Here is an 11,801-nt window from a genome sequence, read left to right on the forward strand (position 1 = left end):
CATTTGGATTTTGAGCTTTCGATGTCATTCATTTTAATTGAAAATTTGAAAAGTGCATTTACATACAGAGAAACATACTAGAAAAGCGCCTTATGGGGTGGAAACAACATTGGGATTATTGGGTGGTGCCAAAGGTGATTTTAAATAGCTTAAATCAATATCGATTTTGTAAAATCAATTTAAACTTTCATCAAAAAAAGTAATACGAATAGTTCGAATAAACAAGTTTATTTAAATGAAGTTTCCAAATCATCCAGAAGTGCCCGTACTTAATTCCAACACTTACCGTATTTAGATTCGTGATCTTGTCCAATTCCACGGCGGTGCTGCCTCGATGATGGTGCAGGTGATGCAGATGGTGTGTTGTCAACATGTTGTTCTTGTTGCGGTTGCTGCTTCCGTTCTTTCCTGCTGCTGCTGCTGCTACAGATGTTTCTCTTGCTGTTGGTTGTTGCGGTGGCTGTGTCTGCTGCTGCCTCTGCTGCATTCAACCGAATAGTGGCCTTATTTTGATTGCCGACTGTCGTCCAATTGGAGCAAATCCATCAAAGCAAGCCGCACAACACGCAAATTGCCAATTGCAGCTTGTTGCACTTAGCCGGCTTCAATTCAAATCACATCACGTGACCCAATGACCATCTGCGAAGAAAAAACAAATAACATTGAGAGTGGGTTGAGTGAGTGAGTGGCTAAGTGAGATTGAAATCAAATTGCATAACCAATATGGCGGATAGCTGGCAGGGGGCACGATATGGGACACGCCACTCGCGACACCGGAACGCATTGACACGCTTTTCCGGCACCTCAGGCACGGGGAATTGGGGGAATAGATTGGATTGGGTTGAACCGCCGATTTCCGGCACGTCACTTGCGGCTACCTTTTCCTTCCTCCGATGGATTTTTGTTTTGCATTTTGTTGCCCTGCCATCGATTTTTGCTTGCGGATTCCGCTTTGCAACAGAGCCAACAATCGCACCGGATGCGACAGTTGGCAGCAGAACCGCTTTTGGCATTTTTAGGTGTTAACACTTCATTGGCCTTTGAGCGCCTGAATTGGCTGTTACGTGGCCACAAGTTTCGCGACCAGTTTCCGGTTGATTCCATTCGCATCTCATCCATTTGCCCTAACTGCATCCTGACGTCCTTTCCCTTTTTGTCGAAATGTCAAACTAAAAGTCAAGCGAAATTAAATTAAATTCCACTCTTCCTGTTGCACTACGCAGGTAAAAACTACGAGGTCTGATTAAAAAGTAATAGTTGCTTTTAAGCATTCTTTCCTCTATGTATTTCCAAGCACACCTCTCCACTGCCAGGCTGACCTTTCCCAACCGCCTGGCTTCCATTTATAGCGATGAAATTACATTAAAAGTAAAACAACAGCCACAGTCGAAGCCTGAACAGTAGTGAAGGCAAAGTCAGAGCTGAAAAGTCTGAAAGCCTTGGAAAGAATGCAAGGCAAACAAATGATCCAGGCTAAGACCTAAGGTAAACTACTTATTTGCCCAGCCAGAGATGAAGATACAAAACAGCAGTCCGTGTTTGATTTGTGCCCAGTCAAGTCGCTCCATTTACCAACTGAAATAACTATGAATATTCCCTGCACTTAGCTTGAGGGAAAGGTTTCCATAAATTCAAAATAATATTTAAATGGTTATGAAAGGAGAAGACGAATTCAATTCAATCATCGAATTCATTTTCATTACAATATATTTATCAGAAATGGATGCACTTCAAATATTTCTAGGAATATGTGCCTGAACATGCTTAAAGACAAATGTGAAAATGTCTGTTTAATGTTTTAAAGTGCCGAAGGCACGTACTTGAATGAAGAATTTAGTTGGATGTTGGGACTATTGTTTGGACATTGAGTTATTTGTTGCTCTCTTAGTGTACAAAGATATCATCTTTCGTAGTTGTCCAATTATATTTTCCTGCTCCTTCTAGCCAAGTATTTTGCTGTGCTCCAATTTTTTCAATTTCCTCAAAGCATTGTTTCCTCCTAGCTGAATCGGATTATTTCTAGTATCACCACTAGCCTCAAGTGGGTTTTTATACGGTTTAGCATGAACAAAAATTAATTTCCTGTTTACAAATTAAATTTTGGCCAAATGCGAGAATTTCCCCATCCTAAAGTTTACAATATTCATAATTTCTGGCAACATTTTGTCGAATGGGGCAGTTAGCAACCTGTAAGCCAACTAAAAGTAGCACGGCCCTGAGTACCGCCAACTGCAACAGATAAGGGCTTTGGACGTGTGCGTGTATATTTTGGCTTAGAGTCACATTTTCCGGCAAAGGGGACCATTGTTTGGCTTCGACCATAACCGTGGCAGAAGGAGATGGAAAGCCGCGTGCTCGGCATGGAAATGCGCCTCATTAAGTCGCGGGACGCGTTGATAAATATACCACGAACGGATTAAGCGACGATGCTGGCGACGAAATGACGCCACGACTATTAAAGGATTTCTGCTCCTTTTCCTCTACCTCATTTCCATTCCGGTTTGCCACCGTTCTCGGCGACCGTTAAGTGTAATTAAAAAACTTAAATGAAGAAAAAATTATAAATGCGTTGGTTTTTTGCATTTGCGAAACATTAATGTGAATCTGATGCAGATGAGAGTTCTGTTTAATTGTGTGTGTTTCAAGAGAGTGTCTTTCTCTCGACTTAAATCAATTTCAATGCCAGACACGGCGTATACGCAATTTAACCCGCAGCTACAGCGTGTGGCAAAAGTTTATAATGAGAATTGAGGGCTTGTGACTCTGTCTCGGATTGTGATTCTGCTTCTGATCCTGAATGCGAGGCATACAATATTCATATGTAAAATACATAACAGCAAAATGCCATAATCATGTGAAATAATACCATTCTTAATGGCAGCAAGCGTGCAAATGCGAGTGCATGTTGCCACCGACTGGGAATTAGCTTCCGTCTGGGTCCTGGGTCCGGGACCGAGACTGTGGCAGACATGGCAGAAACTCATTAGCTTTATTACACACATACAATATATGAGGGGGGGCTGGAACTGAAACAGACCGACAGCGAGACAGTCAGTCAGGGGCAGGCAGTCACAGCCACAGGCCCGGAAATGCCATGGAATTTGTATTAACTATTCATGTCTGGCTGTACACTCACACCCACATTCACATTACATTCCCATTCTGGCATAAAAGACATTTGAATAATTTTGACAAATGTGTGATTAATTCAAGCATTTTGGCAACTTAGGCTGTCATTTTTTATATACCAACAACGAGAGCAAATTAGCACTTCATAAAAAGAAAGTGGGTGAAACATTAATGGTCTCTTTATACATATGATACAAGTATGTGGGTGTGAGGAAAACTTTTCGAGATCAAAAGCTGGAAAAGTGTTGAAAAGTTTGTTCTAAAGGATATTTCTTTGCCAAAAGTGGCATTAAATATGAAATAAGACCCACTTGAAGTGATTTTGGTATGAAATAAAGTGGAATAACGTGTGCTAATTAAGAGCTTTGATTAATATTAAAAAATGTGAAACATTTAAAGATATGTAAACATTTTGTACAAAACAAACACTTTGAATAATTCCATCTTACTTTAATTGAACTTCACATGTCGCTCTATAATTTATACGCCCTATCCATGTCCCAAGCTTAAAGCTTCTATATGCGCTCCAACACATACGTATTCAATTCATGTTTCTTAGACGAAGTCAACCGGACAGAATTCTATTCAACATAGTCACAATGGCTGTCTGATTGGGGGCCTTGAGCGATTAAAGGCCCTGACAAATTGAAATTTATGGCACTTGGAACACTTAAAGCTAAACGGCAAATGCTCTTTACTTTTTCTACTAAGCAGAGAGACCATGCACAAAAATATGAAACAAAAGTCAGACAAAAATTTCTGTGGCAATGGCAGTGGCAAAAGAGTGCACAGAGCAAATAAAACCGACAATATAAAAGAGTCGCATGCCGGAAACGGCAAACGACAGACGACAGAGTGCGACCGCGGCAGGGGGACAGTCAGCCTAATGCCAATGCCAACACCGGATGCGGATGTGTGACACATGGCCAAAGGGGCGTCCACATCGTCCTCCTCCGTCCCTATAGCTGACTAGCAGCATACGCACAATGTCATTGTCGTTGGCTTTAAGTAGGCGACTTTATTAAGCCGAGGACACCCAGAAGCACCTCCAAAGTGTGCAATGCGAAACAAAATAAAATGGCACACAATTTTAGACTGTAATAAAATATAGTACTATGGGCTGAACAATAAAGAAATAAAATTACATAAAATTAAAATTGTACATCCTAAAATAGTAAAATTTCAGCAAAAAAATATCCATAATATCCATATATCTATGTTTTCTAGAAGAATATTAATTTGTATTCAAATAGAGAAACAGAAACTAGGAAATATCCCCTTAGCACTTGGTAACATAATTCATCAAGGTAAGATCCACGTAAAAAGATTTTTGTTAGGTTTAGATTTAGATTATATACGCATAGTTGAATGCTAAATTAAAGCTTTCTTTCAGTTAATTTTCAGATATTTTTATAGCTAAATTATAGCTATATTATTCGTTTTGTGTCCCACTGTTCATTGGTTTGTGCGAAAAGAACAAACAGCATAATAGGCTGGCAGGACACCTGGGCACGTGTTGGCCTTGCCCCCAAACTAGGTCTGGCATAAAATTAAGCTCCAAGTGCGACATCGTCGTCGTCGTATTCCTTCTTGTTGTGGCCGTCGCCATTGCCTGCCAGAGTCTGAGGCTTAGGCAAAGGTCGTTTATGGCAGGGCCACAATTTGTTGCTTTTTGATATTTATTTTCAAGAGAAGCATGTGAAACGAAAAACAGGAACAGCACATAAATCAAAAGCGCAATTCGAACCAAGAAGTAGTAGCGGGAAAGGCCAAAGGAAAAGCCGCAGCGGAAAAGGGAAACTGCGGCAACAATGGCGGAGCAGCCATTCAGGTGCGGAGAGCGCGACTTAAACTTGTTATTTATGGCACTGCCAGAGGAAAAAGAGTTCAGTCAGTCGACTAAATGCGGAAGTAATGCCAACGCACCAAAAAGAAAGTTTCAAGTCCAAAGTGCCCAATAGTATGCTATAGCGCCGTAAGTTTCAATTCCATTTCGAGGACCTTATAATTTCCAACTAGTTCTAGCGTTTGCTTAACTTAACCAAATTATGTAAGGGGTAAGCTGCAATTAATTCATCGAACCATGGAGACAGAGAAAGACGATATTTTTTCCTCTGACGAGAGCGTCGACTCTATTGAGCTAGAGGATGCGATCGAACTATCCAGCGAAGACACCGGCGATGAACTCAATGCCCGTGATGAACCGAGCGAAAACGGCTACGATGTGAGTAACGTGTAGCTATCATTAAAAGCTTTTACATTTAAATAATAAAAACTAATTTTCTGTCGCAGATTGTGAGCAAGGAAAACCTTCTTAAGTTTGTTCAAGCTATCGATCCAATGTCCTCAATGGACGATCACGCTTTGGATCTGTTTGCCAAGATGGCGGATAACTTTGTGGATGATGTCTGCCAAAAGATGGTCAAAGTGTGCGAGAACCCGTTTCAGCAGATAAGCCAAGTTGTTCTGGAGCGCACCCTCGAGCGAGAATACAACATAAAGGTTCCCAAAAAAGCTACTCAATAGTAGCAACTTAAAAACTTTAATTTTAACGAATTAAAAAAAATAAAGTACATTTTTTATGACGGCATAAACAAGATTATTTCTAAAATTGTTCTTAAGAGAAATTAAGTATTGACCATAAATACGGGATGGAATGACCAGCCATGACCACATCCTTGCCCTTCTCTCAATTTCAAATTCAATAGCCCAAAATGATTAAGTAATTAATAAACTCAATAAGCGCTGTCAAGACCTCAAAAAGGCTTTCAACGCTGTTTTTCGGCACCTAAAAAACGTTCATCGTCTTGGCCACACTTGGCCGCACACTCAACTTTCGCCTTTCAACCGAGAATTACTCGACATAAACTTAAAGGGCCATAAAAATGCCAGGTCTCAAAATGGTCCCATTTACACACATGACCAAGTTGGTGGGGTTTTTTATTCAACTTTTTCTTTAAAAAATAGCAGACTAAGACGAAAATGTAGAGCACAATTTTTCAGTGATTTTCTGGGGCTGCATAACAAATAATTTCTTGGTTGGCCATGGACAAGGGCACACTGTGTGTGCATGAAAGGAGAGGAAGTTTTCCTTTCCTTTGCTTGCTCATTCATTCAAAAACTATTATCTTGGATATATGTACATATAATTTTGCATGCACAATCTGATCTGTATATATTTAAATATTTATGCAAGGTTTTGACTGTCGTTTGTATTCTATATGCTCAAAGGGGAATTGAATTATGAAATTTATCAAACTTGTGAAATTACATTTAGGACAAGAAGTTTGTAATTTAGAATACGCTACGAACTGGAATTTTAATATATTTTAGATGTGAAAAAAGTAGTCATATCTTTTTATCCTCTTCTCCACCCTTTTGTTCACATTTAACCAAAAGAAGAAAACACATTTCCGGCACTCGAAATGTAAACATTGATTACATTAGGAAAAACCCTCGCTGGCGGACAGAAATATTCGCAATCATAATGCAGGAACGACACATTGGGGCGCATTTAATCCGATTTCATATTGGATCAGCAAGTGCCTCTGTATGACTGGGGGAAAAGTATCTGTGTGAGTGTTGCTCTACCAATACAGAAGCCACAAGCGGATGGGGAAATTCTTTTGGCGTATGTCTTGGCACGCACGCACCCAGAGAGATCCCAGAACCGTAGATGATTCGTAGAGGGAACGCTCTCCTGCTCCTCTGAAGCGAAATTATAATGAATTTGTCGTGAATACACTCCAAGTGCGTGACTCGAGACGGGCACAGACCTCCAGCAGACAGTCATACCCCCTCCATATCGGCCAGATTTGGCTTAGTTTCGACGATGAATCCGGGGAGATAAGCAGTTAAGTGACTTTGTCCTGACATGGCCCTCGGGCTGTTGTCGACATCGGAATTGTGTGCATGAAATAAATACGATATCTTGTGGCTGTTGTTGTTGTGTATTGGCTAATAAATTGAATTAAAGTGAAATCAGTTGCCGTTGGCCGTTGGCCATAATAAATTAATGAAAACGCAAGACCCAGTCATCGGGACAGCCACAAGAAGGAAAAACCAAATTGAGAAATCAGCATAAATCAAAGCAAGTGCGAATGCGAGTGTGTATAAGCAGCCAATGATTATATTTGCAGCCTGACTAAACTTTCGTCTCCGGCAAGTTGCAAATTAATTTTGATTAAGCCTCCTAATGTGTATTTAAAGATATCCCTTTGGGTTGCCAGCATACTCTCTTAACCGGCTAACTGCAGCTATCCCGAGCAGCTTTTGTAGCTTAAAAGTTTACAAGCCAAAATCTGTTTTAATTAAATTCAAGTGTTGTGCGCTGCCCTGCGACCTTTTCTGCATGTCAAACGCGTGGCAAAGGAAACTTCCTTCTACTTTTCCGCTTTGTGCGAGTCATTTTCAAAGAAATTCACAAGTTATTCATTCTCGTGGGGGTCTGTCGAGGCTGAAGGGGACGGGGTTTCGGTGAAAAGTTGCGTTGAGTGATATGTTACCAAAGAGTTGTCGTCGCTTTTAGCCATGGAATCAGGGTCCTTGCAACCCAAAGCTGGAGATGAAGATGGAGCGGAATCCGGACGCGACCAAAAACAGCAATCAATGCAAGTTGATTACCATTTCGTTCAAGCTTCCCAAATCACTTTTCGATGAATCAAGTTAATGAAATAAGTGAATTGGAAAACTTTTCAAGCCAAGTAAATGGAAGATACGCGCATTCTGATTTTATCTTAACAAACTTGACTTTTTGACTGTCGAAATGGAATACTTAAATCCACTTAGGAAAGTGTATTACAATTAAAAATACTGGAATCTGTTTGAAAATGCATTTGAGAATAATCTGAACTCGCATGTTACTTTGGACAAATGACATATAATAACACAAATTTAAATTTTTAATTACACTCTTGAATAAAATAAAACTTTTCCATTTGAATATTTATAGGGATATAATCAAATAAAGAAACAGAACAGAACGTACATACATATGTATGCTCGCACTAAAAAGTGTCCTATATGGAAATGCAAGGATTAATATATGTATTTGAATACCATAACTCATCTGTACCAATCCTTAAGTCTTGTCCTTTGCCTCTTTACTTTTTAAATTCCCTCAAGGCGATTACACTCCGTGTCCCATTTAAGCTTTCGATTTCCCAGCACAATATAAACCGCATTAAGTGGACATGTTTTAGCACTTTTCATAAGTTTGTCACGTTCAATTGGCTCCTCCACACCTTCGGCTTCGATGACGAGTATTTAGTTTAATGTCGTGCCATAAACCTTATGTATGCATAAAATGAGTTTCAAATCAAAATCCAGAGCACTTTCGACTGCCAATCTGGGGAGTTTTTGAAATTATGCGCAAATCTGTTTTTATGGTCTCGAAGGGAAAGTCATCCCGTTGCCAGAAAGACGGAAGGAAACGCCCGCGCCACTGCTAGGCCTGTCGTAAAGAAATTTCTTACCAATTTATTTATGCGGCAAGATGGAGCGAGGAACGGTGCTGTGGCACTCAAGAACATCCTGCACATCAAAATCGAGTCTAACATGAATAAGATTATGATAAATACATATTTAATGAGACAGATTTTGTCATGGTAAAATGTGGTTTGGAAATTTATTAAATCTAATTGCATTGCAATGTGCAATTGCGGCAAATTGTCAGCTGTCACGGAAATTGAAGTGTTTGCGTAGCAAATCAGGGACAGAAACAAAATGAATGCGGCTCCCTGGCAGTAACCCTATTACGGCTAAGTGCCATTACAGGCATTGCCAAGAAAAATTACCTACATGTGAGCGCACTGTGGGAGTTTTTTGAATCGTTTACTATACTCTAGCATTAACGTAAACTTGGAATGGATAATAATCCTATAATATAAGCTCAAATATTCTTCTTACTTGCGTTGACATTTTGTTCGAGTACAGATACAATTTATATAAGAATACAATAAGTATATCAATATCTTTACACTGCACCAATACATTTTTATATTCAAGTATATGCGTGATTTTTGGCTTAAAGGGAAACTTGAAGTTCTGACAATAAATGACATATATTCATTGAAGTTCAAATGTCAACAATTTTTCCCACATTTTCATGTTATTCGAACCACTGTACATACTACTACTCTGTGTTTGCATTTGCATTTCATTAAAACACAGGCAGGTAAACAAGTTGCCGCCCAGGGCACTCACTTACCCAGTCACTCATTCCGTCAGTCGGCGCGGCGCGTCTCCACCGCATTCGGTTCGGGGCCGCAAGTATGACGGATGGGGACTACTGGGAGACCGCCTTGTTGTTTCAGTTGGCGGCTTCATGATGGCAGGCATTGAGTGCCACCAACTACGACACCAAGTGCCAAATGACAGCAGCAGCTCTGCACGAAACACAGGTGAAAGCTGAGGTAAAGGTAAAAGCCAAACCAAGGCAAGTGCACTGCAATTGCAAGTGAGTGTGTTCTCAAGGCGCCCAAATAATTGCTGCAAACGTGACACGCCCCAAGCTTAATAATAAGTATACCCGTTGTATACCAAGTTGTCCAAAAGAATGATTCAATTAGTTTATGTTGCGGCCGAGTAAACACGGTAAAAGTGCGTGCAAACAGACGTGGACGTGGAGAGAAAAAACTAAGCCAAACGAATGAATAAAAATACAAAAGATAATGACGCCATGTTCATGGGCAAACAATAAAAGCGTCAGGCAAATTACGGGGCCATATCGGACGACCATGCCCTAGCCAGACCCAGAGCCAGACCAGACCAAGCTGATTCCGAGTCCCTGTGTCCGCGTCCGCGTCCCGGCCAACCAACAAACAAACTGTCACTTGTCACAAGCGCCTCACATGACCCAGAGGGAGGTTAAGGCCGCAGGCATCTGGTCAGATAAATTCCTTTGTTTTGCGGTAAATGTTTTCATTTTCTCTTGGTGCAGCCCTACGGAGGGTATCATGACTTTGTATCCGCTCGTTCGTTTTTTTTTTACCCAAAAAATTTCTGCCTTTTTATTTTCAGACCAATTTAAATCCCTTAAATATGTTAGTTTCCATTAAAACGATCTGTTAGAATATGATCAAGGGTATCAAAAATATCAGCTCTAAAAAATAGCGTTTCCTTTCTTGTTTTTTTTATGAAACTGAAGATTGAAAGATGATGGGAGGAGTGGTTGTTCGGCTTGTCAGCTATTTTCCGCTTATTTTATCACGTTTCGCGCGCGATCTTCTTCGTTCTATATTTTTTGTTTGCTTTTCACGCACGTTCCTATATATAGGAACTCAGACAGGTAGCAATATGTAAATCAAACAGAAAACGAGAGGCCCCTCCCCACCCGTACTTCCTGTGCTCCGTGGAGAGGAAATGGCGTTGACAAACGGTGAGCAAAATATGAGCAGGAAGAGGAATAAGAGCTCAAGGGCACCCATCAAAAGGGGATTGCACGTGCATCCCGCGCCTGTGGGAAATTTAAGCAAAAAATGAAACTTCTGTAATGCAATTTGCCCCTGAATTCCGGAGTGTGCCAACTCGAATGTCAAACCTGGTTTGGTTCATGATTGAAATTTAAATATATCAAATGATTGATTTGATTTCAATTCATAGGATTTGCATTTTACGTGTTTTAGGTGTTGTTTCTGTTCGTTTCACGGCGTTTTCTTGAATTTATATTTCAATTATTCAATTCAATTATATTAAACATTTGCAGATGTTTTTATTATTTATAAGCTTTATTTTTATGATTTATTTACAACATTTTAGTCAATGTTATTCATTGGATTTTATTTGTTAAGAAAATATTTTAATTTTTGTAAATCAATTGATATTGCTTTTGGGAAATTATTTCAAGTTTATTTTTACTTTTTTGACATTGTGCCATTTAAATCACAAAGGGAATAAATATTTATTGTATAAACACACCACATTCAATCACTCCGCTTACACTGAATTTCTCCTAGACGTGGAGATGGTTGTTCACATTCTGATCGAGCAAAGACTCGGGCAGTTCTAGAATTGAAACATCTGGTCTGGTTACAGAGCTCTGGCGCGGATTCCCCTTCGACCAGTGACCATAATGGACTCAGTGCACCCGTTTGAATGGCCCGCAACACGTATACGCCATGTGGTGCCTCGACTCGACTCGAATACGAAACTCGGCTGACATGCGCGCACTGCTCTCGGAGTGTGTGTGCTCTCGACTCGACGTCTGTTGTTGGACTAAAAATCAGAATGCCTGCCCCTGGCCGTGGCACTGACTGTTCGTTCTGCCTGTGTTCTTCAGAGGCTGCGGCTGTTAGCTAACAGCAAGATTAACATCCACTCAACAGCAACAGCTGAGCGCACTGCTGGCCCATTCATTCATAATTGTTTTGAGTGAAAATTGTACGATGCTGAAAAGTTGAGCTCAATCAAATGTCTGTTGTTGTCTAAGGGTGAACGATTAGGACCCGATTTTTCAATGTCCTAGACAGCTAACTGAAGCATTAATAACTGTCAGTTGTCTCATAGTTATGCCTTTTGAATATTAAGCATATACTAAATTGTATATTCAGCATGTTTAACTCGACGTTAAGTCTTTAAATTTAGCTTAAAGATACAAAAGTGTAAGGGGAATAGTAGCCATTGCCTTAAAGATGGGGTATGACTGCAGGTCAGACAAGGCTAAAGATTGGTTT

General features: G+C 40.2%; 2 protein-coding genes across 2 annotated transcripts in view; one reads left to right on the plus strand and one right to left on the minus strand.

Annotated features, from left to right (window-relative positions):
• LOC111075271 overlaps positions 1-11,329 on the minus strand; it is a 29,246-nt gene extending 17,917 nt beyond the window's left edge. The window contains exons 1-2 of the mRNA XM_022368439.2: positions 11,069-11,329; positions 287-639 (exon numbers count right to left, since the gene is read on the minus strand). Of these exons, the coding sequence (XP_022224131.2) occupies positions 287-487 (201 nt within the window). The 5' untranslated portion in view covers positions 488-639; positions 11,069-11,329. The remainder of the gene's footprint in view (positions 1-286; positions 640-11,068) is intronic.
• On the plus strand, positions 5,210-5,719 carry LOC111075272. The gene is made up of 2 exons (XM_022368441.2): positions 5,210-5,353; positions 5,422-5,719. The coding sequence occupies exons 1-2, from the start codon at positions 5,213-5,215 to the stop codon at positions 5,653-5,655; spliced, it is 375 nt and encodes a 124-aa protein (XP_022224133.1). The 5' UTR covers positions 5,210-5,212; the 3' UTR covers positions 5,656-5,719.
• Positions 11,330-11,801: the final 472 nt, after the last annotated feature.

Source organism: Drosophila obscura, unplaced genomic scaffold, assembly GCF_018151105.1.
Source record: "Drosophila obscura isolate BZ-5 IFL unplaced genomic scaffold, ASM1815110v1 contig_200, whole genome shotgun sequence".
NCBI classification, from domain to species: domain Eukaryota; kingdom Metazoa; phylum Arthropoda; class Insecta; order Diptera; family Drosophilidae; genus Drosophila; species Drosophila obscura.

Bases quoted from the DNA above. Each gene is read 5' to 3' on its own strand.
- LOC111075272 (XM_022368441.2), top strand. From the start codon at position 5,213: ATGGAGACAGAGAAAGACGATATTTTTTCCTCTGACGAGAGCGTCGAC. The intron at 5,354-5,421 runs GTGAGTAACGTG...TTTCTGTCGCAG, and splicing joins CGAGCGAAAACGGCTACGAT to ATTGTGAGCAAGGAAAACCT.